General features: G+C 42.7%; 3 protein-coding genes across 3 annotated transcripts; 1 reads left to right on the top strand and 2 right to left on the bottom strand.

The window, feature by feature from the left end:
• Positions 1-1,514: 1,514 nt before the first annotated feature.
• LOC125528344 (AP-4 complex subunit epsilon-like) lies at positions 1,515-8,740 on the bottom strand. The gene is made up of 11 exons (XM_048692820.1): positions 8,169-8,740; positions 7,436-7,621; positions 7,093-7,308; positions 6,887-6,997; positions 6,259-6,456; positions 6,013-6,144; positions 5,623-5,679; positions 5,426-5,542; positions 4,684-4,761; positions 3,811-3,954; positions 1,515-3,058 (listed from the first exon to the last, which is right to left on the bottom strand). Exons 1-11 carry the CDS (start codon positions 8,733-8,735, stop codon positions 2,033-2,035), a joined length of 2,832 nt encoding a protein of 943 aa, XP_048548777.1. The 5' UTR covers positions 8,736-8,740; the 3' UTR covers positions 1,515-2,032.
• An 848-nt stretch (positions 8,741-9,588) lies between these two features.
• Positions 9,589-15,639, bottom strand: LOC125528341. Its single transcript, XM_048692817.1, has 14 exons — positions 15,586-15,639; positions 14,462-15,001; positions 14,337-14,371; positions 14,176-14,254; positions 13,991-14,069; positions 13,643-13,723; positions 13,403-13,533; positions 12,870-12,923; positions 12,424-12,583; positions 11,681-11,900; positions 11,175-11,282; positions 10,909-11,034; positions 10,679-10,730; positions 9,589-10,215 (listed from the first exon to the last, which is right to left on the bottom strand). Exons 2-14 carry the CDS (start codon positions 14,930-14,932, stop codon positions 10,063-10,065), a joined length of 1,749 nt encoding a protein of 582 aa, XP_048548774.1. The 5' UTR covers positions 14,933-15,001; positions 15,586-15,639; the 3' UTR covers positions 9,589-10,062.
• Positions 15,640-19,594: 3,955 nt separating this feature from the next.
• Positions 19,595-22,323, top strand: LOC125528340 (ras-related protein RABC1-like). The gene is made up of 7 exons (XM_048692816.1): positions 19,595-19,718; positions 19,812-20,000; positions 20,138-20,206; positions 20,713-20,778; positions 21,181-21,302; positions 21,464-21,592; positions 21,931-22,323. The coding sequence occupies exons 1-7, from the start codon at positions 19,595-19,597 to the stop codon at positions 22,036-22,038; spliced, it is 807 nt and encodes a 268-aa protein (XP_048548773.1). The 3' UTR covers positions 22,039-22,323.
• The last annotated feature ends 4,647 nt before the right edge of the window (positions 22,324-26,970 follow it).

The following is a 26,970-nucleotide window of genomic DNA, read 5'->3' as shown; positions in this document are numbered from 1 at the left end:
ATTTGAGATGTCGATCACGTATGTGTCGTGTGGGCCGTGGTGGATAGATAGATCATGCAAGTGATAACGTAGTACTCCGGTACGTGATTGGTGCCGTCGCTTCCATGATCGATCGGGGCTCGTCCAGATATGCAGTACGTGGTACGTACCGCCGGGTCTCTCTCTCACTCTCTCACGTGGTCTGCCGCTTGCTACTGCCTCCTCTCCTGCTGCTGCTGCTGACTGACCTGACCGGGTAGACTGGCACTGGCAGCCGGCCGGGTAACGGACGAACCCATCGTCGTCATGTACAACATGTACAGAGGCATATGCTACAGGAGTTCCACGGAGATGCTGCCAGAGCCTCACGTGCGTGCGCCTGCCCTGCATGTATACGCACGCCTTTTTCCTGTAAGCTGATTAGCCGATATACCAGTGTAAAAATAAACAGGCGCCTCGGACCATGCCCCAAGGGGTGCAACAGGCTTGAAACTGATCCATACAATATGGAGGTAAATCGCAAAATGAAGAATGGAGGCAGATCTTATGGTGTTTGCTTCTGCAATTTTCGATGATTGCTGGCATATGGCTTGCGATTTGGTTGTGTGCTGTTTGAGCACGCGCCTCGTGAAACAAACAGTGTAGCGCATGAATTACCAAAAAGTGCTGCTACACCCTTCGATCCGTATTTCTTGTTTTAGATTTATCTAGATGCGCACGACTAGTACAGACCCTAGTTTCGTTTGGATTGATGACGAGAAGGCACCTATTCCTTCATCTCTAATGGTGGACGGAAGCTAGAAAGCATTTGGAAACAGAGGAACGCGAGAGTGTTCGGATCGTGCCAAATCAAAAATGAACGGGAGACTGTGGACTTGATCTTCGACGACTTGGGCTATGGCAGGAGCATTTGGAGGACGACCTATATCTGAGTAGTAGAGTAGCATTAGGAGTGGGGTGGAGGCTTTGGTTGGGGTCAGCTTGTGACTACCAACTAGCACAATGTAAAAACTCTTGTACATATTTTCTCTCTTCTACAATATGGCTTACGATTTTCGATGATTGCTGGCATATGGCTTGCGATTTGGTCGTGCGCTGTTTGAGCACACGCCTCGTGAAACAAACAGTGTAGCGCATGAATTAGCAAAAAGTGCTGCTACTCCCTTCGATCCATATTTTTTGTTTTAGATTTATCTAGATACGCATGAGTAGTACAGACCCTAGTTCCGTTTGGATTGATGACGAGAAGGCACCTATTGCTTATTCTTGTAAGGATGCAAAGTGCAATAAAAAGAAAAAAATTGATACAGCATCTGCTTGACTAGTTATCTACATTATTATCTTGTCATCCTGTAGCCCAATCGCCGTGCTTCAATCAATACAGTACCGAGCGTCATCACGTTTATGCAACAAAAATGCAGTCAGGATTCATTTCTACAACCAACACTCCGTAGACCAAACTAGCCAAAGTCAACCCAGGTTTGAAAAATGCATGACGAAATTGGCAGCGCTTTAGCATGAACCCAACAAGGGAATAAAAAACTTCACAACAAGAGGCCACAACATGTCTCTTGCCAATGGCAAACTTACATCTTATTCCGTCCGGTTCTAAAAGGAATTGACAACACAAAAGTATTTTAGCTTTCCAGTGTCCAGTCTACTGTATATGTCCAATATATGGGTAGAATATCAAACATCGACTCGACACGACAGGCCGCCCCCCTCCCTCTCTGAGCTAAACAAAACAACGCTTCTGGACCCTCTGGCCTCATCATGTACAAATTACACATCATGTAATAAACACATGTACACACACACTAGTCTCAACAAGAAAATTTTGCCATGCGAAAAAACGCAACAGGAAAATTACCCCGCAGACACGTCTGCCCATCAACCTGCGCCCAACTAGGAGGGGAAAGGACATGCCTTGCGACTCAAAACCAAATACACCGCTCGCTCCTGTGCTGATCAAGCAGCCCTTCACCGACAAGACCATCTTGGGGGCAGACTCATTTTGCCCCAACTTGTGCACACTGCAAATCTGCGGTATATTCTAGCCTAGAAGGTCCTTGAAAAGATTTGGGTTGTTCCCTGTCGGAGTCACGCCAACCTGCCTGGCGGTGGCGTCCTTCTGCAACGCATCTTGAAGGCTATGGCCCTTTTTCGCCGTCGCTCCTTTTTGTGCGGGTTCTGTGGATGCACTGGTGGCTCCAGTTTGTACATCATCCGAGAAGATGGACATAAGGTCTGGTGTGTTGGAAGCGCTGGGAGCTGAGGTTCCAGAAAGCGCGGGAGAGGCTGATGCTGGTCCAAGGAGCCCATCTAACTGTGAGAAGGGGTCAGCGGATGGAGCACTTGATGAAACAGGCTCTTCACCCAGATCCAACAGATCTGGTGGTGGGGCAGCAGGGGTTACTTGCTCCTTAGCAGGCTGAGGTGTTACTTTCTCAGTCGAGGAACTCTCTTTTGCTGCCTTCCGACCAGCATGTCCCTTGCGATTAGGTTTAGCAGCTGAGGAACCAAAAAGTGAAGCAGCCAGCCGTTGCTTTTCTGCTGAAACTTCTGTTCCCTGCTGCTGACTCTTAGAACCATACGAGGACTCCCTTGCCTGTGAAGTTACCAACCCTCCCCCGTCAGAGTTGGAACCCCCATTGGCTGCTTGTTGGCTAGAGGTCGAGCTTGAAGGTGTAGAAGAGGAGGCATATGATTCCCTTCCCCATTTCTTTTGAACCCCATCAAGACGAAGTTTGGCACCAAATTCACCAGAAACTGCATTGCCTGATTGCTGGGACCTTGCCTGATGATGGTCTTCCCTATAGTGACTTGGTTCTGGAACTGGAACAAGGTCAGTAGTCGGCAGGGAAACACTACTTTGTGAGGTTGCTGTGGGTAGTGAAGGTTTAGGTAGCTCATAGGCTTCAAATCTAAGAGCATGAGCAGATGTCTCATGTTGGTCTTGGGCTCTGTAGTTACCAACACTTACAACGCCTGAGCGTTCACTTTCAGGAATGTAAGGTGTCGCGCCATTTTCCAAGGCTTGCTGCACATAACTGTTCAGAAATGTGAGGTTTTTATCGACCTGCAACATAAATTAATATTCTTAGATTTATATTATTAGATAATTTCAGAACATTGTGCAGAGAAGCTAAATCACAATAAATGCATCTATTTTTCGATGCCAACACTTGCAAATGAGTCGTTTACATTGAGACTAAAGTAAACAAATTCACAACAAAAGCATGTTTATCCTGGTTTCCATGATACCTTAGGTAAAAAAAATAAGACCACATTTGGGTTAATTACATTTTGTTGCAGTTTTATTTACTCTGGATGCTATATGGTCTGCTTCATCTTTTGGCTAAGGCTTCTTTTGGCATTTTGGTGAATTGCAGTAATCTTGTTTGGTTGAATCATGTTTACATATTTCACTGTTTCGCAACTTGTCAAAGTACTTCATTAAGATGAGACTAATGTGAGTAGAAAACCATTGGATAATGTAATTTATCAAACTTTAGTTTGACTAGTCAACAGAATAAACTTCTAGCAACTTCTTAGCACAAGCCCTTTAAAAAGCTTTGTTTAAAAAATCTACGCCTACTTGCAGTCAAAACATCCAATATATGCCACAACATATCCCAAATTATGCTGCCCAACTGTCCTTGGGTTTTCATAGGAGTCCTCCATCCGAACTTTCAGATGCCCCAAAAATATAGTGCACAGGACACAACTTAAAATCAGGTCGCTTTTTATACTATTAAAAACAAACATTTCCTAATTAAATAAACAGAACAATCGAAGTACCAAGCTTAGTACAAAAAAGCATAACATTACCTCAATATCTTCACAGCTTGCATCTATGGGCATCACACTTTCAACAGCCTGTTTGTCCAAGCCTAGTAAGGCTTGTACCTCATATGCACGCTGCTGCAAGTCTGTTGAATGTGAAGATGATAGTTCATCTACCAATGACTGAAACTGCAAACAGCAATAGGACAGATTTATAAAATATTAGAAATACAAACAAGATAAAGGTACCAAACCTACAAATAAGAGTTCTTTTAACTTATCGAAGAGCTTTAGTCTGAACCAAAGTTGACAATTTCTTTACTGCGCCTTCGCTAAAAGGTGGACAATATTTACATTACATGCATTCCAATGTTTTCTTCTCACATGAAATTATTTCCTTTACATCATTCAGCATTGAATCATGTACCAGACCAAGCAGTGGTTTTACTTCTTTACAACCATACTGTTACCATCACGAGAAAGAATTCAGGGAAAAGGTTGTCATACAGTTACACAAAAAAGGCACTGTACTATGACAACATAGATGACAAACTGACCATACTTCAGTTTTCTTTTAGTTGTTGGTGCTCAAACATCATACTGCAAAATGATCTCACCAAGAATCTGTGCTATGCTCAAATTAATAATAAATGAAAAGCGGAACAACTGCCTGCCCACAAAGGCAAATGCGCCAAGGATGAACCTTGGATATGCATGTCAATGTAATATAACAGAACTCTAGGCAACACAGTTTCTACTAACTTACCAACCATTGTTATACTTGTGAAAACAATATGTATCTCTTTCAGTGCACATGCAAAGCTTTTGTCTGAACCATAATTTGGCTCAAAAACATTCAACAACCAATGACGAGAAATGTTTAAATGAGGCTAAAAGAATGTGCATATTTTCATTTACCTCAGGCAACATATCAGACTTCCTTCCAACAGCAATTTCAAATGCAAATATCTTCAAAATTGCCGAGACTGCATAACCCTTGAAGAAGCGGAAAAGAACACATGTCAAGTAAAAAATATGTATATAAGCAACACAACATAGATTTGTACAACAACGGAAGTGGAAATAATAGCTTGCTTGAATATAAAGCATGCCATAATGTGGTTAGATTAGATGAAGCAGCTTCAATCATGGCATATAAAATTGACGGTCATGCATATTTGTGAAACTCAAAGGGAATACATATTTAACTTGGTACTTGATCAAAGTCGATAGTATTAGTAATACTCCCTCTGTTTTGATTTAGTCTGAATATTAGCTTTGTCTTAAGTCCGACTTTATAAAGTTTAACTATGTTTATAGAAAATAAAAGAAAAAATTAAAATAACGAATATATGGTACGAAAATATGTTCAATGATCAATCCAATAGTATTGATTTGGAATTGTAGATGTCAATACACACTTGGTCAAAATTTACAAAGTTTGAATTCAGCAAATATGCAAAGTAAATAAAAACAGAGGGAGTATTGAATAGCTATGCTGTAAATGTTTTGATTATAACAGATATGTACAACATGAAGTACTTTGTAAATTGCAAAAACTGTTCCTGAATGGTAAATGGACACTACAACCAAATATAACAGGTACTATTTCAGCTTGACCAAAGCAACTACAACTGTGTTAGGCAAAAAAAGAGCATACCCTGACAGTGTCATCAGTTGGGTGGGCCTCTGCCACATCACATAACTTCCCGATGATATAAGAAGCAGGATGCTTCCCATCTGCTGTTCCGTATTCCCCCAAAACCCAGCATATGATCTGAAAGTAAAGGGAAACGATATAAATTACCTCCCAAAACTCACCTTGGGATAGAAAGAAAAAACAAACCAATCAATTACCTGCAAAAATGAGGACGGAAGCTTTGGCTCCCCCAGAATCCGGAGATAGGAATTGACCTGTTAAAGAAGGAGAGAGTTATATAACTGATCAAGCAGTGAGAAAATCCTAAAACAAAGAATCGTGCATCCAGTTGAGGAGGCTCCTAGAGTATTGTTGGCATACTCCACAATATCAAGCACAACAACATAGCAGCAACTGAAGCATAAATAACATTTAATTTCCCTCCAGCACCCAATGTGGCCAATTCAGTGCGAACATTCTTTTTCCATCCCAAGATATATAGCTCATTAGCTGATCATGACAGTTAAAACTGCCCATACTAGCAGTATCACGTTTAGCATTAACAAACTCAGCTGCTAGGGGTTACAGGAATAGTTGAGAGTACATACAGCTGATGATCTCAATTGACTATCAGCACCTTCATCCTCCTCTCCAAATCCTTCAGCGATAAGCCGCATTAAATTGTGTGCAACTCTAATGTTGACAAGGTCCCCAGCATGCTCAAAGACTTTGTTCATGGTCTGGAAAATAATAGAAGGAATTAATGGACCTTCTAAAAAGTAAAAATTAAGCAACCACCGCATGAAAATTACATCAAGTGCTTGACAAGAAATACACAGATACTCATAGATTACCTGAATGAACCACTGATTGCTGGGCGCAAATTGTTCTGCTAGCTCAACACAACGTGATGCAATTTCTGCCTTATAATGGTGATCAGTTATGCTGATCATATACTCGATCATCCGATCAACAATCACTTCAACATTAGTTGATTTTGTCATCTTATAAAGAAGCTCAAAGGTCTTGCGCTTCAGAGTGTCATCAGGGTCCTATTCATAAGAGCATCTAACGGGTGAGAAATCGGAATACTAATGAGAAAATACAAAAACAGAAATGCTGATGCAATTACATGCATCGAACAAGACCACGGATAATAACTGAAATGGATATGACATAATGGCAAATAAACTAGGTAGAGTGGTAACTGGTAAGCACATTGAATCAAACAATTTGATATAGCTTTTACCTCACTATAATTACTTCCTCCTAGAGTTGATACAAGGGAACATGAAAATGAACAGCATGTCACCATTTCCAACAAAATTAAGTTCAGCAGCCGGAACATGATTTTAATGAAGGATTTTACATTAATTTTATTGCACCAAGCAACAAATATATTTGATATGGATGGCATCAGCATAATAGACAGCCTATTAATTGAAATATATTCTTAAGATGATAAGTTTTCACATTCCTCACCTCTAAGCAATCAATAACAGCCAGTTGGTGCTGTTCTGCAATATCAGGATTTATTTTTATTAGTCTTCCAAGAGCATCAATGCCCATGTACTTCAGATTATGGCTATCACTCTGCAAACAGGATTGGGGCAAGCAAGCGTTAGCTTAGTGAGGTAACAATCATAGTATCATGAAAGTATTTATTTTTCCCTAAAAAATGTCAAGACCTTCAAAAATTTCGATGTTGTTTCAGCAGCAGCGTCTAGCATCTTAGAGTTTGGGAAAATGCATGATACACAGCATATGCATTCATACAATATCGCATTGCCAATGTTGCTCGCTGTGTCACCCTTCCTGAATATGTCACCCAAGACAGTGTACATATGACCACTCGCTGACTTGTCACCGCTACCCAGCACAGCAAGTATTTTCAATAGTTTTATCTGAAAATAGCAACAGAAAAATCAGAGGAAATACGATGGTGCCAATTAAAGAACCCCAAATCAGAACCTACCTATTAACCTAGCATCACTGAACACATCGACCAAGTAAAAAGTAAAGCTCACAGACCTGAATAAATGGTGCGGGCATTTGATGGTAATCGTAGGAAGTTGGAAGCCTCCTCTCTGCAACTTGTTTGAGGATGTTAACAAAACTAACAACTAAGTCCTTGTACGCGTTTGGATCTTCCAAAATCAGGTCATAGAGTGGGCACAGAGTTGCACCCATCACCCCAGGATCATTATCACAGAGTCTCTGCAAAACAATAAGCACCACTACTCAAAACCCATCTCATAAATAATAACGCATTTACATCTGCTAAGAGTTCCTAAAAATCCCAACGAAGCACTCTGGTTGCTTATCAGAGCTCCCTCTATGTCATGGTCTGAGATCAAAAAAATTGCTCTATCCTACATTAAATATAAACGGTAAATTGCATTGAACAGATACAAAAGGTGCATATTCAGGCTTAATGAACCCACATCTTTGCACCAGAATTGCAACACGAGACATGAAAGACCTAAGGTGTGTAGAACTCACATTTAACGTCCAGTTCAAGCTCAATAGATGCAATGGCAATAGCTAGTTGCTGCAACTCAAAATATAAATTGAACATATACAAAACATGAAACTTTAGCACGATTAACAGTAGCGCATGTTCCTTTGAGCACGATAAAATAACAGTACCCCATGCGCCTCTGGGATAATAAGCTACGGCATGAGAGGGACAAATTATTCTACTTCTATTGTAGTTGGGGAAAGAAATTCTAATTTGAACATGAGGTAAAATGTTTGGGGGGACCTTGCGGAAGTTGGAGACGAGGTGGGAAACGGAGGAAGGGGATCGCTGGTAGAAGCGGTGGAGCGCCATGACGGCCTTCTTCCTGACGGCCTCCTTGGGGTGCGCGAGAAGATCGACGACCTGGGGCAGCACGGCGGGGATGGCCTCCTCCCCGATGAGGCGGCTGGCGGCGGTGAGCGCGGCGCAGACGACGAGGTAGTTGTCGGACCTGAGGTCCTTCTGGATGGTGTTGACGACGAGGATGACGAGGTCGTGGCGCTCGTCGATGAAGAGCGCGACGGCGAGGTAGCCGGTGCGCTTGAGCGGGAGGGACTCGTCGTGGGTCATCTTGACGGCGTGGATGTGGCCGAAGGAGGCGTCGTGGCCGAGCATCTCGGCGTAGACGAGGCGGAGGAGGAGCTCCTTCATCTTGCGGCGCGGCACGTCGGGGTCGGCGAGGCGGCGCTTGAGGTGGTCGAGCTCGCGGGAGATGATGCGGTCCTCCTCCGCCTTGGAGCGCGCCTCGCCGATGGACTTGACCAGGTCCAGGAACTCCTTCGACTGCCCCCACCCGCCCTGCGACCCCATCGGTGTGAGATCTGGATCGGGCGGGGGCAGGGGGGAGGTGGGTTTCGTCTCGGGGTAGAAGGGGATCGGCCTGGTTTTCTTTCTTCTTTGCCTTTCTTTTTTGTTTTGTTTTTTTGCCTGGGTTGTTTTGCTTTCTCCAAGGGAGGCCTTGTTCTATTCATCTATTGTGCACCGGTTTGCAAAAAGAAATCATTTTTGGATGGAGAAATTTGTGAACTAGTAGAAATGTGTTTAATAATTGCACATATGGCAAGGGTGCAGTTGGCACTTAGTGTGTGCAAGGAGGGGGCTTTTATGATTGTACATGTGACAAGCGTGCAGTTGGTACTCGTGTCGCGGAGGGTGAAGCACCGGCGGTGAGGAGGAGTACTGTCAAGGGGCGGGTATGGGGGGGGGGGGGGGGGGGTAGATAACAAAAGTGTATAATCAATCATATATCACATAAAGCATGTAAAACAAAAGACATAGAACATAGGGCTGCCAAGAGGAAGCCAGGCAAGCCAGAAAGTTACTTGTGATGGAGAGAAAGGGGATAAAGTGGCCAAGTGGCAGCAAACAGCTCTGGTCATTGTATTATTCACGAATGAACACCCTTAGGGCATGGCCAATGCATAGCCTCAGGGTGATGCCTCTCATGCCATGTAGGATCGGATAACAGAAAAAACAGGTTCGGATGGGGAAGCGGGATCCTCTTCATCAGGAGGGTGCTTAGAGACAAAAAATGTGGTCCAGTGCATAAAGTTGAAAAACTTAAAATGGAGAGGAGGGATGCACGTGTAGTGAGAGTCACTTTCCATTTTTTTTGATGAGGTCACTAGTAGTAGCTTGCATTGGGGAGAAAAATCAACACATATGCTTCAAATTACTTTTTTATCATGAGGCATATGTATCCATATGCCACCATTGTACATGCCCTAATTCAACAGTACAATAGTTTCAGTAAATAATAACATTTGCATGACCAAAAAAAAATCATCTTACAGTTTCCAGTACAAAACTCGCAGAACTCAAGCATGCCATACCATGGACACTATTTGTAGGCAACAACCATAGTGAGCTACTGAGTTCACAGTGCAGTAGCCTGTCCAGCAGTGAGCTCCCTCATGATATTAGTTTTATCGGCTGATAAGGCGCAAAACCCTCAGGTGACCTCACACTGCACTAGCCTCGCCTCCGGCACTTGACTTGCTACAGGTAATAATTTACAGCTGATAATTTGCTTGTCTTTCTAGCTAGTAAGCTACCGATCGGCCAATGTTTCAACAACTTCCAAAAGGAGCGAAAGCCACCGGGGTATACTGGTTGCGGAGAGACCTCGCTGAGATGCTTAATCCGCTTCCCCGAGCCCATCACTGCCATCCCCTCTTTTGCTGATCGCAGACATACCGCCACGTTTCTTGCCGCCGCCAGATGCCGCCTCCGCATTTTTCCTCAACACGGCGCCGGGTGAGGGATACGGTCTTTGTTGGAACAGAGGTCCCTGTTAATCAAAGCGTAGAAAGAAGACTCGTTATTCTCAGTAGGGGATACTATATTATTAGCGGCTGATCTATATCTGGAATCACATGCATTGTGGTTCTTTAGGGAGATCCCATGTGCGATGACTTAACAGATCAAGAGACATGGGAACTGTGCACTGAAGTACAAACTAACAGTAATTAACAAGCGCTACCCAGTTTCCTTGGCTCAAGTAACCATGCTACATGGAAGCCTGATTCTAACATCTCACATAAGACGTCCTAGATCATTTCATTTGGCAGTCCTACATCATTTGGCACGATGAAGGTGGAGCAGGCGGTAAGGTTTGCTCCCAGAAAAACAGTATGTTATGCTACATCGGGTGTCTATGCACCGAAATAAATACTTAACATTTAAATGAAGTCAGAGGGTACACAAGTATAGTCAAGACTAGATAGAGGGAAGTTGCAAATCAGATGACGTACAGATGCAGTTGTATCCGCTGCTCGCGGCTGTACACCCTTCAGGCCAACAACCCTGACAAAGAAAGAGGATTAAGTTGTTAGTCCAGGGACAGTTAACTTAATATATACCTGCATTTTTCCTTGATTGGCCAAGCTAGACTGAAGCACATCGCAACTAGTAACCACAACTGCCAGGAAGATTATAAATTTAACTGAAATAATAAGCTTCCAGGAAGAGAGAGATCATGTACCAGCCACCCCGTGGAGCATCTGAGTAAGAGCTTGGATCCATTGGGTCAAGCTCATCCTCCTCAGCACGACCTCTTTTTCGGTTATCTTTTTTGTTTGCTTTACCTGAAGGGGGTTTTGAATTTGATCTGCACATATATGACACTCAGTAAATAATATGATGCTTGTGTGCTCAAGTATATGATGGGTGGAAATAGGTTAGCAGTATAAACTAGAAGCATAACCGATTAGGCTACCATTTGATGTGTCAAATGCAAATCTCATTTACCTGTCCTTAGCTGCGATGTTTCCTTGACTTTTGGGAACATTGGTACAACTTGAGGGCACGATATTGTTCGAGTAAGACGGATACTGTTGAAAAGGCAGATTTTGAACCCTGCAACATGAATCACAAGCCAACATTAGCTAGATTTCTTAAATTGTTTATTTGTTACATTTGGCAAGTGTATTGGTTGTTATACTATAATATATACACAGAAAATGGAAATTATGTAGCCGTTGTGTTGTATCATCTGAAAATGAAAATTGGTTCAGGCTTGGCTTTTGCTCGCCATAGTCGCCGTCAAAATATACACAGAAAACAGACATAAGTCAGATCTGATGTTTGATTACAAGTGCATCTGCGATGATATAGCTATTAGTTTGAAAATGCATATGAATCCAAAGTATGTGTGCTTTCAGATAAGATCATGCCATCCACACGATAGAGATAACTCCCACAAGAACTTCAGGATATTTACTCTACCTTACAAGATTAGATTATCAGCAGAGTACCTTGTGCAGTGATTGCAATATCCCCACGGCTGGACAAGACCGACTCCCCAGCCACCACAGCCTGAACATCTTTGTATGTGAGGGTTCCAAAGATCAGTATTTTGAGTGGTCGGCTGAACTGCAACAACGGTGGATGCTTGTGGCACAATAACTGGGTTCACAGAAGTAGGTGGCTCCCACTGTGTTGCCTGTGTCTTTGTGTTATAGTAGTATTTCTGGCCTAAAATAATGCACAAACCATATCAATGTGTCACCAAGAAAGTACTCCTTCCGTTGAGAAATATGTGGGGTTTTAGAAAGCACATAGACAAACTTCTCTAACTTTGACTACTAACACATCTATCAAAATGGCAGTAATAGATCTGTCACAAAATTATTTTCATGACATGACAACTTATAATATCATACTGTGTATTCATATGAAAAGGAAAAGTTATTCAAATAGCATCATATATTGTTGACGAGCATGATTTAAGCCACAGGTGTTTCTCTGGCCAAATGACGGTTGAATTTTACTTAAGCTGCATATTATATGTAACAAGTCAGCTTGAAATTTATAAAATTTGTGTCTTAACTTGTTTTCGTCCTTGGAATAGCAGAAGATTTGTTTTGGAATATTCCAAGAGTTCAGAGACAAAACAGTGACATATTTCATTCTAACAAATATGTTGAACTAAAACTACGACAAGTATTTTGGAACGGAGGGAGTGGTTAATACAATAATAATAATAATAATACAACACCTGTTGATTTGTCAAGTGCCTCCTCCCAATTTTCTGGCAATGATGGAGCAGCTTGATGCTGCACGGTATTCACGGTACCACCGGGACGATCCCATTGGGTTACTCCGGTGCTTTGGTTGTAGAAATAAGAAGCACCAGTCGTTGGATCCTTCGTCTCGGCCTAAAATAAAATAAGTTAATGCAGGGGAAAGAACTGTTGCTACTATCAACTCACCATAGATATAGCAAATATACAGCACAGCTGTTGAAAGATACCACATATACTTGCATGTCGAGGTTAGCAAATGAGAAGTAATAAACTGATGTCTCCAGATACACGTTTGTTAAATAACAAATGTACTGTAAATTGACCGAGAAAATTAGGGAGGCTATGTGCATCAGCTAGAAAAATTATTAACCACCTCACAGGAACATGTATGTACAAGAAAAGATTAGCATATACTCACCCAACCAGGAGGCAAATCTTGGGCAGATTTGTTGTGGCCTTCTTGAGAATTTGCCTGGAATCAGTGGTACAAGCACAAAGTGAATGCATGAGATAAGGATCAACTTGTGCATTTGGATTCTCAGAAGAGAAGTTTATACTGCTTAATACCAAAGACAGAAGGCAAGTTTTTATGTGTTTCAATAGACCAATAAGAGAAAAATATCACTGTTGGTACAAAATAGCAAATTTCCAATAAATTTTTTGAATTCATTTATAGGTGGCAGTGTAGTCAGAATATTTTTATTTGCCACATAACTTTGGTATTTCTATGTCTTTACATTTTCTCTCCATCTAAGTGACTCGTGCACACAGACCCAACATGACATCAATTGTTTTCTGTCTATATAATTGAATAATACTAAGATGGTGCTAGTACTAGTTCGAGGTTTTTCCATCTGACAGCATTCAGTTTGTAACATCCATGCATCCTTTCTACCAGAAAGAGAAGGAAAGTAAATGTAACATAAAGAAAAAGTTACGATTGTAAGTTACATTTTGTTTAGCCATGATGTTATCATTTGCTTCCTTGTCTTTAAGAATTCCCCTTGCTTTTAACCTCTGCTTCAGAAACTCGGGGAGACCGTCATCACCTTCTGCTTTCTCAGCATCATCTTTTGGTTTATCTAAAGGAAAAAAAACATTATTTGGCATAGTTGAAAGAAGCAGGTAATATAGAGAAAAGAGGCATGTAATACCACTAAACAGTGAGTAACTTAGAAAGAGGTGGCATACTCATTTGAGCACTTGACAAATTTCCAGCATAATAAGCACCACCTCCTGGTACACCATAGCCATTGCCAATCTCAACATTGCCTGTGAGCATGCTTAATCATCAGCTTTAGCAAAGAGCTGCCTCACTTTGACAATGTAACCAACAATATGTTATACAGAACAGGTACGTAACATAAGGAAATGACACCAAAATGTTAACACAAAATAAAACTGAGACTAATTCTCGATAGAATTAAAAATACTAATCACTGGATTAAAGAGGTACTTACACACTTTAGAAGTGTGAAACTGAAAAGAAGAGGAGAATAAAAATAGACAAATAGAGTATTAATATGGAAGAATAATGACCATTATCTGGATGAAGTGACTTTCCCCTTTTATTTGCCATCTCTGCACGATGGTCAACCGTCATCTTCAGCAAGTGTTCCTAAATAATCAAGATAACAAAGCTGAACTAACTAAAGAAATTCAAATTTCAATGAAGACCAAATTTAGGAGAAAATGACACAAAAAAAGGATTATAAATTACTCACCTTCAGTGCATTAGGGTCGCGCCGGCTCGAAAGTATGTCCTCCCCATATTCTGCAGGGTCGTTTGTTGATTTTGCTTGCCTAAATGAAAATGTGCACAGAAAACAGCTTCGTCAAGCAGCGGCGGACAAGCAGCACAGAAGGAAACGGTGGAGAAACAAACCTTTGATTTTGTATTACTTGCTGCGTCTCAATGTCCTGGTTATCATATAGACAGCCAAACAGCCAGTTAAAAACAGAAACGTAAGTGCAGGTACAGTCTAGTTTTTCTGGAGGATATATGAATACCTGTTCGTGAAGAACAGCCTCTTGCACAGCAGATTCGATGTTTGCCGCACTTCCATTGTGGTTAGCAACCACATGAGCGCTCTGATGGCCATTGAGATCTGGTTGTCCATTCCCAGCTTCTGCGGTAACACTAGGAGTACTTTGAGCGGGAGCAAAAGGCATTTTAGGCTGTGTAGCATAGAAGGGGCCTGCTGTATTTTGATTGCTGCCATTATTGGGTCTGGTGTCGTATGGTGTTGGATAAGCATGTGGATGTGGACTAGGATGAAAATGTTGTGTTGCATAGTACATGTTTGCTCCATTTTGATTGTTACCACCATTAGGTCTGGTATCATATGGTGCTGGATAAGCATGTGGGCGTGGGGTAGGTTGAAATTGTGGAGGATGCTGAAATTGTGGAGGAGGATTTGGAGGTGGTGGCTGCCATGCTCCAACACCAGGAGGTAATGGCTGACTCTGAGAGTTGTTCATCGGTACGCAGCAGGTAAAGTTGATGCGTGACTTCCCAAATCTCCACCAGCTTAAGTTCGCTAAACAGATCTGCAACACAATGCAATCAGTGTAGCAACATCAGCACACAATTAGCTTCACAGCAATTGCCATTTGGTATTGAAATCGAACTCATGTGTTTCTATGGACCCATACAATCCTAATGTAAATGTAGGAGTATACAATTAGAGGGTGTTCAGTTCATGTACTGACACTGTCAGGCCTATTGCAAGCTTGCTTCACTGCATAATTTCTTTACATCTTTGATTTACTTTTTATCCGTGCACATTGAAACCTATGAACAGAAACCGCACCTGCGCCGATATCACCACGTCTAAGTTACTATTAATCTGTCCCAAAACATAAACCCTAACACCCAAATTTCACGAAGATGCAGAGAAAATCAACAGGGCTGTTAGGCTTGTCACCACACCTAATTATATGATGACGATACCAAACGCAATAATCAGATATTAGAGCCCAAAACCGCCTCTGTAGGATGCCTGCGCGTCTTTGAGCGCCTGGAGCTCGTAGCTAGGGCGCAACTACACGATTCCCAGCGGTCAAAGTGTTGGAAGGTTCGAGTAAACACGGAGATCGAACGGGCGAGGAGGAGGGAAGGGGAGAGGGCGTACCTTTTCACCGGCGAACTGCGCGGCGGCCGCGTGCCTCCGGTGCCGAGCGGGTGACGGGGGTGTTGTTCCTGCCGCGAGCCGGTAGCCGGTAGACGGTTCCCTACGGTTTTCTCTGCCGTCAGACCACAGCCGCTGCTTGGTTCAACAGCCAAGATGGCTTAGCGTTTGCGAGGTAAGAGCATCTCTAGCAGATCTTGTATAACTATGGTGAAGTGCATTTTTCCGGCAGTTTTATGAGATGGCCCAAAAAGACGGCTCGAGCAGGTCCGCTAAAAAAGAAACCCGGCCCGTAAATTATTTGTGGGAGGCACACAAACCGCCCGCGGTTTCGGTATATTATACCGGATCTGGAACGATTCAGGGTTCACATCCTGCTTTTCTACCATCCGCCTCCACCGCGATTCCCCTACTTCGACAAAACCTCTAGCTGTGATTTGCGCCGCGTTTAACCATCGACAGTTGCTAGAGATGGCGTCAACGGGTGCCGGGCGTGGTGGCTGTGAGGGGTTCGGAAGGCTCGGCGGTGACCCGTCCCACAAGCGACGCAAATGATGCGAAGGACGGGAGCTCCTTCCTCTGCCCGCCGGTGGACGAACGACGGAGGGAGCAGGCACGGACCCGCGGCGCCCACTCCCGCAGCACCGACACTTGGGCGTGGGAGAATTTCAATCGCCTCAACCGCATCTTCTCCCCCGTGCTCAAGCGTCTCCGGGAGGCGGAGAAGGCGTGGTGGGAGGCCAAGGAGGTCGTCGCCGCCGGAGACGAAGCTGCGACCACGCACATGATACGTCTCCAACGTATCTATAATTTTTTATTGTTTCATGCTATTACATTATCTGTTTTGGATGTTTAATGGGCTTTAATATGCACTTTTATATTATTTTGGGGACTAACCTATTAATTGGAGGCCCAGTGCCAATTTCTGTTTTTTTGCTTATTTTAGTGTTTCATAGAAAAGGAATATCAAACGAAATCCAAATAAAACGGAACCTTCGCGGGGATCTTTCTTGGAACAAACGCAAACCATGAGACTTGGAGTGGAAGTCTGGAACTCCGCGAAGCTTCCACGAGGCAGGAGGGCGCGCCCAGGGGGGTAGGCGCGCCCCCCACCCTCGTGGGCCCCACGGAGCTCCACCGACGCACTTCTTCCACCTACATATATTCTTATACCCTAAAAACATCGGGGGGGCACGAAACCACTTTTCCACCACCGCAACCTTCCGTACCCGTTAGATCCCATCTGGGGCCTTTTCCGGTGATCTGCCAGAGGGGGATTCGATCACGGAGGGCTTCTACATCAACAACATAGCCTCTCCGATGATGTGTGAGTAGTTTACCACAGACCTTCGGGTCCATAGTTATTAGCTAGATGGCTTCTTCTCTTTCTTTAGTTCTCAATACAAAGTTCTCCTCGATGTTCTTGGAGATCTATTCAATGTAATACTTTTTGCGGTGTGTTTGCCGAGATCCGATGTATTGTGGATTTATGATCAATTTTAATTGTGAACAATATTTGGTTCTTCTCTGGATTCGTATATGCATGATTTGATATCTTTGCAAGTCTCTTCGAATTGTCGGTTTAGTTTGGCCTACTAGATTGATCTTTCTTGCAATGGGAGAAGTGCTTAGCTTTGGGTTCAATCTTGCGGTGTACTTTCCCAGTGACAATAGGGGCAACAATGCACGTATTGTATTGTTGCCATCAAGGATAAAAATATGGGGGTTATATCATATTGCTTGAGTTTATCCCTCTACATCATGTCATCTTGCCTAAAGCGTTACTCTGTTCTTATGAACTTAATACTCTAGATGCATGCTGGATAGCGATCGATGTGTGGAGTAATAGTAGTAGATGCAGAATCGTTTCGGTCTACTTAACACGGACGTGATGCCTATATTTTATAATCATTGCATAGGTATTCTCATAACTATGTGCTCTTTTATCAATTGCTCGGCAGTAATTTGTTCACCCACCGCAATACTTGTTATCATGAGAGAAGCCACTAGTGAAACCTATGGCCCCCGGGTCTCTTTCCTATTATATTGCATCTCTTTTATTTACATCGCATCTTGTTACTATTTTGTTATCTATACAACAAAAATATCAAAGATATTTACCTTACTACCTTTATCATATCTCACTTTCGCAAGTGACCATGAAGGGATTGACAACCCCTTTATCGCGTTGGTTGCGAGGTTCTTGATTGTTTGTGCAGGTACTAGGTGACCTGCGTGTTATCTCCTACTGGATTGATACCTTGGTTCTCAAAACCTGAGGGAAATACCTACGCTACTTTGTTGCATCACCCTTTCCTCTTCAAGGGAAAACCAACGCATGCTCAAGATGTAGCAAGAAGGATTTCTGGCGCTGTTGCCGAGGAGATCTACGCTCAAGTCAAGACATACCAAGTACCCATCATAAACTCTTCTCCCTCGCATTACATTATTTGGCATTTTCCTCTCGTTTTCCTATCCCCCACTTCACCCTTGTCGTTTTATTCGCCCTTTTCTGTTCGCCTCTTTTCGCTTGCCTCTTGTGTGCCTGTTTGCCCTGATGGTCTTGCCTAAAAGCGTTGATCCTCACCTTAGAAGGTTGAAAGAAATGGAGAACAACGTTAGAAGCTTTATGTCTTTGCAATTTGAGTATAATAATTTCTTCAAAAACGAGCTTAAAGAACAAAAAAATTATGGAGTACATGAATAAAGAGTTCGATGATATGTCTAAAGAATTTTATGGCTTGAAATCTCGGTTTGCTCATCTTGAAAATTTAGTAGGTCAAATTTCGGATAAGCAAGCCACCTTAGTTAATAAGATGGCCGCTAAACTCGAGGATCTACATGATAATAATGATGAAGATCTAAAAGTGATTGATGTGTCTCATATTAAATCTTTGCTTTTCAATATGAATCTTGATAAAGATGAGACTGGAGATGAGTCAACTTTAGTTAAAAGGTGTTCCAATGATTCAGAGTTTTTAGATCTTGATAATAAAAGTGGGATTGGAGAGGTCAAAACTTTACTTAGCGATGAACCCAGTATTTTAGATTTCAAGGAATTTAATTATGATAATTGTTCTTTGATAGATTGCATTTCTTTGTTGCAATCCGTGTTAAATTCTCCTCATGCTTATGATCAAAATAAAGCTTTTACTAAACATATTGTTGATGCTTTAATGCAATCTTATGAAGAAAATCTTGAACTAGAAGTTTCTATCCCTAGAAAACTTTATGATGAGTGAGAACCTACTATTAAAATTAAGATTAAATATTATGAATGCTATGCTTTGTGTGATTTGGGTGTTAGTGTTTCCACGATTCCCAAAACTTTGTGTGATGTGTTAGGTTTCCGCGAATTTGATGATTGTTCTTTAAATTTGCACCTTGCAGATTCCACCATTAAGAAACTAATGACTCACAAGTATGGGGGATCTATCGTAGTCCTTTCGATAAGTAAGAGTGTCGAACCCAATGAGGAGCAGAAGGAAATGATAAGCAATTTTCAGTAAGGTATTCTCTGCAAGCACTAAAATTATCGGTAACAGATAGTTTTGTGATAAGGTAATTTGTAATAGGTAACATGTAATCAAAGTAAATAAGGTGCAACAAGATGGCCCAATCCTTTTTGTAGCAAAGGACAAGTCTGGACAAACTCTTATATAAAGGAAATCACTCCCGAGGACACAGGGAATTATCGTCAAGCTAGTTTTCATCACGCTCATATGATTCGCGTTTGGTACTTTGATAATTTGATATGTGGGTGGACATACTATCTCTCCTTTGTTACGAAGTTATTTCTGAGAGTTCGCTTTTTGACCAGGACTGGCTAATAAAGGCGAAGTTGATTCGGTGTTCGGCCCCCCTCCCTGAGGATTTGGAAAATCCGGTATTGGAAAAGATGCTCCAGACCGCACCTTGCCCGGAGCTCTTGAAGGAAGATACTGTGGAGGATAATGCGGGCGGACGCGGGCCCCCAACGCTGCCCATTCTAGCCGAGGGAGCGAGCGTCTCCATGAAGGAAGACAACCAGAAGAGGAAAAAGACTGCGCCCGAGGATTCGGAAGCCGAAGCTTCCAAACGAGAGAAGAAATCTCCCACAGAGGGTCATACCTTGAGGGACGCCGTTGCCGCACAAAGTCCGCGGGAGGATCAATTCTCCCGCGAGTCGTAAGTGACCCGAAATACTTTAATAGTACAGATATGTCATCTTTTTCTTCTGAGAAGATAACCACCGCATATATTTTTGCAGTTCGGGCCTTGGCCCCTCTCGTCGACGGCGTCGTCCTCTCAGGCGCAGGCGCAGCCGGACTTCGATTACCTGTTCAAGCTCCTCCTCATCGGCGACTCCGGCGTCGGCAAGAGCAGTCTCCTCCTCCGATTCACATCCGACTCATTCGAGGACCTATCCCCAACCATCGGTACGCACATCCCTAATTTCTTTCTTTCTTTCCCCCATCTAATCAAATCGAATCGAATCCAATCCAATCCAATCAAACCCATGGAATCCCTAATTGGATCCCTGATGAGATGAGATGAGATGCAATTGCAATTGCAGGCGTGGACTTCAAGGTGAAGATGGTTAACATTGCCGGCAAGAAGCTCAAGCTCGCCGTCTGGGACACCGGTACCCTACTCCCATCTCCACTAGTTTCTTACATTGAACCGTCTCCGATTGCTTAGGCCCACTCCACTCCGCTCGCATGTCATGTCATGTGAAACTACACTACATATACTCTGTTTCTCCAATCTCTTCACTACTCTCTGCTTGCTTTTTTAATTCTAGTATACTGTAAAATTGTCCTGTCCTGTCCTGTCCTCCCCTGCCCTCACTCCTCAGTAAAATTATTTCATTGCATTGCATTGGGGTGGAGGGTCATCTAGGATGTTATCCTCTAAACAAAGTAGAGCAAGGAAGAATAGTCCCTGGTTCCAAGCTTTTAGTGTTATGTCACATCTAACACATGACAATTTTGACCGCCTGATACTTTTGTAGAATTTCCCCTTTCTTTTGTTTCCGAGTAGATTATGTGTGCAATGCGATTCAGTTTTTTTCTCGTTTTCTTAGATGCCCCAGTTTACCCTTTTGAGTTCTCATGATTTAGCTGCTGATGCCGTGTGCCTCTTGTGCAGCTGGACAGGAACGGTTTAGGACCTTGACCAGCTCTTACTACAGAGGGGCACAAGGGATCATCATGGGTAATATGTTTACCGTCTCATACTCCTTCCTTTCTTCTCCCCGTCCTATGTATGTATATTCATGCAACTTGATGGCACATTAAATAGCCTAGTTTTGCAACCAAACTACTCTGTCAATTGCCTTATACAGTATTATCAAAACTACACATCAGCTTAAGATTCAGTTATAGATGATTAAGACTTTCGTGACAGAAAATTACTGCATCTATAGAGCATCCTTTCAGGCTTGTTGCAACTTTTGAGATCCTCATACAAGGAGGGTACAACAGTTTTTCACTACATGGGGTCGCAAAGCCTTTTTTTTTGTTGCTGTTTCTTTTATTTGTGTGTTCCTTGCTGGGTTCTAACGAGCTGTCTAATTTGGAGAAATGCCACTTAATGAACGTCTCGTCTGTTTTCCAGTGTACGATGTTACTCGCCGAGAAACATTCACCAATCTCTCTGACATATGGGCCAAGGAAATTGACCTGTATTCGACCAACCAGGACTGTATAAAGATGCTTGTCGGAAACAAAGTGGACAAGGTACCGCTTCTGTCCACACCTCTACATTCTTATGTCACTTATCTGTATTTGTGTCGAGGCATGCTGCATAGTAGGTTTCTCGGGTGGATGTTTTTTTTCCTGTCTGTGTTTAGAGTTGACTTGAGAGCAGAGCTGAATGTGGATAATGCTTGGTTTGGCAGGAAAGTGAGAGGGCTGTCACCAAGAAGGAAGGCATTGACTTTGCCAGGGAGTATGGGTGTTTATTTCTGGAATGCAGTGCGAAAACCAAAGTGAACGTGGAGCAGTGCTTTGAGGAGCTTGTGCTCAAGGTATGTATACATGATGTTGTGACTTCCAGCTCTCGATTCCTTCTGTATCTGGCATGGTTGTACTACTGTGAAACTGCCCTTCAAACGGCTATTCATGCATCAAGGCGTGTCCGTGCACACTAGTGGAATGCTGCTTGTTCTGTTTATGTGTCTAGAAAAGGACCGGTATAAATTAGCTCTTGTTGGTCGGTCTTGTTACTTACACGTGGAACACTCTCACAGATAGAATAGAAATATTTACTAGTGCAGATGATTCAGTATAAATTTTCTGTATTGAATGGAGTTTTTCTTTCCCATGTGTTGAAACTGACATGAATGTTGCCCGCACGATGGTGCAGATATTGGACACGCCGAGCCTGTTGGCGGATGCATCCTCTGGGGCGAAGAAGAACATCTTCAAGCAGAAGGCGCCAGAGGCTGATGCTGCGGCGAGCGGCTGCTGTTGATTTCATTCACGCATGCTAATCCCGGACATCTATCTATGATCTATCTTAGTGGAGGATGGATGACAACGTTTGTTGGAGAAAGTGATGATATCTAGGCAGCTTGTTTGTTTCTGCCGGTTTTATTTCGCTTTTGTGTTGCTGTATATGAATCAGTCAGTCGGTCGGTCGGTCAATGCTCCTCATGTTGAAGTTGAATCTGAAAACAAAACACAGTACCTTGGCAGCTTTCAGCTCTCTCTATAATGTACGTACGTATTATTAAGAAAAGCTCTATAAATTTAGTCACGAGGAAACAATTGATTTGTGCTGAAATTTAGTTTATAAAATCATCCAGGTGAGCTCGTGCATACAAACAGACGTGGTCGAGTTCCTATACTAGGCTAATCAGTTTTCTGTTACATCAAGTTTGTATGCATCAACTCTATCAATCTGAACTCGTGCTTGCAGAGAGACATCAAGTCCATCAGTTCGGAATTATTTGTCCTTGGACATTATTTTTTTGTTCCTTGAGAACATGTTTGGACAGTTGCATGTTCGGACAAGTACATGTCTCCCTCTAAACACGTTCAGAGAAGATGAATTTTTTTGCATGCTCAGACAAGTTCTCCCTCCGTAAAGGAATATAAGAGCGTTTAGATCAGATCACTAAAGTAGTAATCTAAACAACACTCTTATATTTCTTCACCGGACGACGGAGGGAGTACATGTCTTGATTTTTGCATCTTCAGACAAGTTCCTTTCAAAATGGCTCAGAGAATATTCCTGCATTTTGCATGTCTCAGTTCAATTTTGCTCAATTCCAGCACTGTGCATGAACCAACAGTTGCTCTCAGTTCAATTTTGCTCAATTCAACCAACTGCCATTAGTTTAGGGTTCAAATGAAAATGACAAACAGTACGCTCGCTCAGATTATTGCCAAGACCACAGAAGGTGCACTGCATCTGCATGAGAGGAAGGGTGGCACGAGCTGCTTCAGGAAGCCAAGGTCGTTCGTTCCTGTGTCTTGTCCATCTGCGCTGGCGCAGGAAGCCGTTCCACAACTCTGACAAAGTACAATAACAACCCAACTGATGGACAACAAGGAGTTCTTGACCGCATACATACTATATTACTGGAGCTTGCAAATGCGTTTAATGATCCGCAGTTTCTACCTCCCCATGGGGATGTACCTGAATGAGTAGAAGGTGGTTTCTCATTGTCAGAAGAGTCAGCCACAAGACCTACAGAACCTGTCGGTGAAGAATCCCAAGCAGTCAAGCAGGCCTCGCAGCTGCGCAATCTCATTCATAGGCAGAGACACAGCGGTAGAGATCGTGGTAGAGACATATCTGCTGATGAAGAGCGGACACCACCACCCGTGGAAGCCGAGTGTAGTGTCGACGAAGAGCAGCGAGTCGACGTAGAGCGGCATGTTAAAGCCACCGGCGGCGGAGTCGGCGTAGATCGACGATCACCATGTACGGAAGCCGCCAGAGGAGTCCTCCTCGATGTAGGGCGGTCACCATCACGTGCGGAAGCCATCAAATAAGTCGTTGTAGAGCGGCCACATCCGTGCGCGGAAGCCGCGAGAGGAGTCGACGTAAAGCGGCCACTACCACATGCAAAAGCCGTAAGAGGAGTCGACGTAGAGCGGGCACTACCACCATGAATAGATGCCGCGAGAGGAGTCGACGAATAGCGACCAACACAGCCTGCTGAAGACGCCGTATGTAGGCGACATCACAGACGGACGAGGACCAAACACCGAGCGACGACGTATGTGCGAGATGGTGCCAATGTAGGGAACACCGTGGAAAATCAGGGACGTTTTATCTCTCTGTGCATCAACAATAACATTTCTTCTAAACATATAGCAAAATAAAGCCAGCTGATTGCAGAAATAGCAACGAAAGACTTGTAGAACTATCAAGTCACATAGCTTTGCAATCACTAGTAATAGAACTAATAAATATAGTAGTAGAAATGTGTCTAGGCTTACTAGCTGCTCAACCCTGACAGGAATGGTACAACACCCTGGACTGGAATGCAAAGAGAATAAGTAAGACATGAGCTATAAGAAGAAGACCCAATTAAGAGGGGTATGATGAAGTTGAGTTGCCAATTAAGAAGAAGATCCACAGCGTTGCTATCAACCATCTCATAAATACATACATGATTTTATTTTACTTACGCCACAGCCATCATCTGTTTCATAATACTACTACATAGCATAGCATAACATAGGAGCTGCTGCTCTCCACTTTCGCCACAGATCCGGAGCTTCTGCCCAACGGCCTTATTTTCGCAGATTTGGCGTCTCCTTGCTGTGGATGACCCCGGGCTCGCGCCGAGCCAGGAGAGTGGGGTGAGGAAGGCAGAGTTATTTGTCTCGATTCCAGATATCTTTTGGGCGCTATGAGGGCCATCGCCTGGAACTGCCGAGGTATGGGCAGAAGCCTTGGCAGTGAGAGGATGCTCTATCTTGCCAACTTGATGCGGTCTACGAAGACACAGGTAACATTTGTTTCAGAAATCAAGTCTTCCAAAGTCCGTTCTGTCGATCTTGTTAATAGGTTTGATGTTGCCAACGGCTTTGTTGTTCCTTCTAGAGGTGCCTCAGGTGGCCTTTGGCTTATGTGGACCGATGAGCTCAAAGTTTCTGTGCATGCTGCTGCTTTTCACTATATTTTAGCAAATGTAGTTCATGCAGCTTCAGGGGTCAACTTTTGTCTTATTTGTATATATGGCGACCCGTATCACAGGCAGACTAATGCCATCTGGGACCAAGTTGCTGATTTTGTCTATGATAACCTAGGAAAGCCCATGGTTTGTATGGGGGACCTTAATGATATCCTTTATGATGTGGATGCGTGTAATGGTAATATCAACTTCTATCCTATCAACTTCTATCGTATGAATGCTTTCAGGTCTCTTGTTAAAAATTGTGGGCTGTTTGATATTGGTTATAGTGGTCCTGCTTATACTTGGCGTGGTAGGCAACATACTTCTAAGCCCATTCATAGACGTCTTGATCGATGCTTGGTCAATTCTGATTGGTGCGCTTTTTATCCTAATACTAAAGTGCTGAATCTTCCTATTATTCTTGGTGACCATGCTCCCATTTTAATTTCCTCGGAAGGTAAACTTGTTAGGCCTAGACAATCTTTTAAATTTGAAAACTGGTGGCTTATGGAAAAAGATTTTCACTCTTTTGCTAAAAATAATTGGATTTCTAGTTCCCTGACCTCTTTTGCTGCAAAGTCATCTTCTTTGGCAGGATCTTTAAAAGTCTGGTGCAAGAAGAAAAAACCTCTCCAACAAGAACTTGCTGAGCTAGAATCCAGAATCAAGGATTTGCAACAGCTGCCTCTCCACCAACAGGACCATGTTTTGGAAAGTACTCTTACTAATAGGTATGAACTTACGCTTTCCAAACTCAATCAGTTTTACAGGCAAAGAAGTAAAAAGTCTTGGGCTGTAAAAGGTGATCGCAACACAAAATTCTTCCATCAGTCTGTGCTCAAACGTAGAAAAAGAAATACTATTTGTTCTATCAAAGATGAGCATGACAATATTCATTTCAAACCGGAGGCCATGATGCAAACGTTTGTTAATTATTTCAGACACATATTTTCCTCTCTTAACACTTATGCTGGCAGGCCTTTTTCTTCCCCTATTTGGACTAATGACAACAATGATCCTACTTATTCTATTCCGGACAAGACTGAACTTTTGCGGATTCTTAAAGACATGAAGCTTAATGCTTCTCCTGGTCCTAATGGGTTCAATGTAGAATTTTATTTAGCTACTTGGGATTGGATTGGGGATGAGGTAACTCAGCTTGTCACTCACTTCTATAATACTGCTACACTTCCCCCTCACATCAATGATACCAATATTGCTCTTATCCCTAAGAAGTTGGTTCCTCTTGTGCCCATGGACTACCGTCCTATTAGTCTTTGTAATGTGCTTTATAAAATCATTGCTAAGTCTCTTGCGAATAGACTTAAGCATCATCTTCCTGATTACATTGACCAAGCTCAACAAGCATTTATTGAGGGTAGACGTATTAGTGACAACATTATCATTGCTCAGGAAATTGCTCACTCGTTTTCTCTTAAATCCTGGAAATATGATGCCTTTATGCTTAAGATTGACCTTGCCAAAGCTTTTGATCGTTTAGAATGGAATTTCATTGTTTCTGCTCTGGCTCGTAAAGGGCTGCATGGTCATTTTGTTAATTTGGTTCATGCATGCATCTCATCTCCCTCATTCTCTGTTCTCATTAATGGCCAACCCTCTCCTAAATTTAAGAGCTTCAAAGGAATACGACAAGGCTGTCCCCTGTCTCCTTACTTGTTTGTTCTTGCAATTAATGAACTTTCCATCTTGCTTAATGAAGCTTTGCAGGCTAACCAATTGCAGGGAATTTCTCTTGGACCAAACTGCCCCTCTGTCCATTCTCTTCTATTTGCAGATGATCTTCTGGTGTGTGGGCACGCTACTTATCAGGAGGCTCAGACGATGGCCAGTCTTATTCAACACTTTTGTGCTCTTTCTGGTCAAACTCCTAACTGGAATAAATCTGCCATTCTCTTTAGCAATCATGTTTCTCAGAATATTATTAATGATATTAAGCAAGTCTTTCCTGTTGCTAATCTTGATGCTAATTTCACTCATCTTGGTCATCCTCTAATTTTGCCTGCTAAGAATAGGGGTGCTGCTTATAACTTTTTTTAAATAAGCTCCCCTCTTATAAAGCTAACATGCTATCTCATGCTGCCCGTCTTGAACTTATTCGCTCTGTCTTTTCTGCTATCCCTGTTTACTATATGGCAAACATTCTGTTTTCAAAAAAATTTATTGCCAAGCTCACTTCTATCATTATGATTTTTTGGTGGACAGGGATTAGAGAAACAGATTCTAAAAGGAGTCTTTGTCTCAGAGCATGG

The sequence above is a fragment of the Triticum urartu genome, unplaced genomic scaffold (assembly GCF_003073215.2).
Source record: "Triticum urartu cultivar G1812 unplaced genomic scaffold, Tu2.1 TuUngrouped_contig_4803, whole genome shotgun sequence".
Taxonomy (NCBI): domain Eukaryota; kingdom Viridiplantae; phylum Streptophyta; class Magnoliopsida; order Poales; family Poaceae; genus Triticum; species Triticum urartu.
Note: the sequence above shows the minus strand (reverse complement) of the source record. Positions and strands in the feature narration are given on the sequence as shown.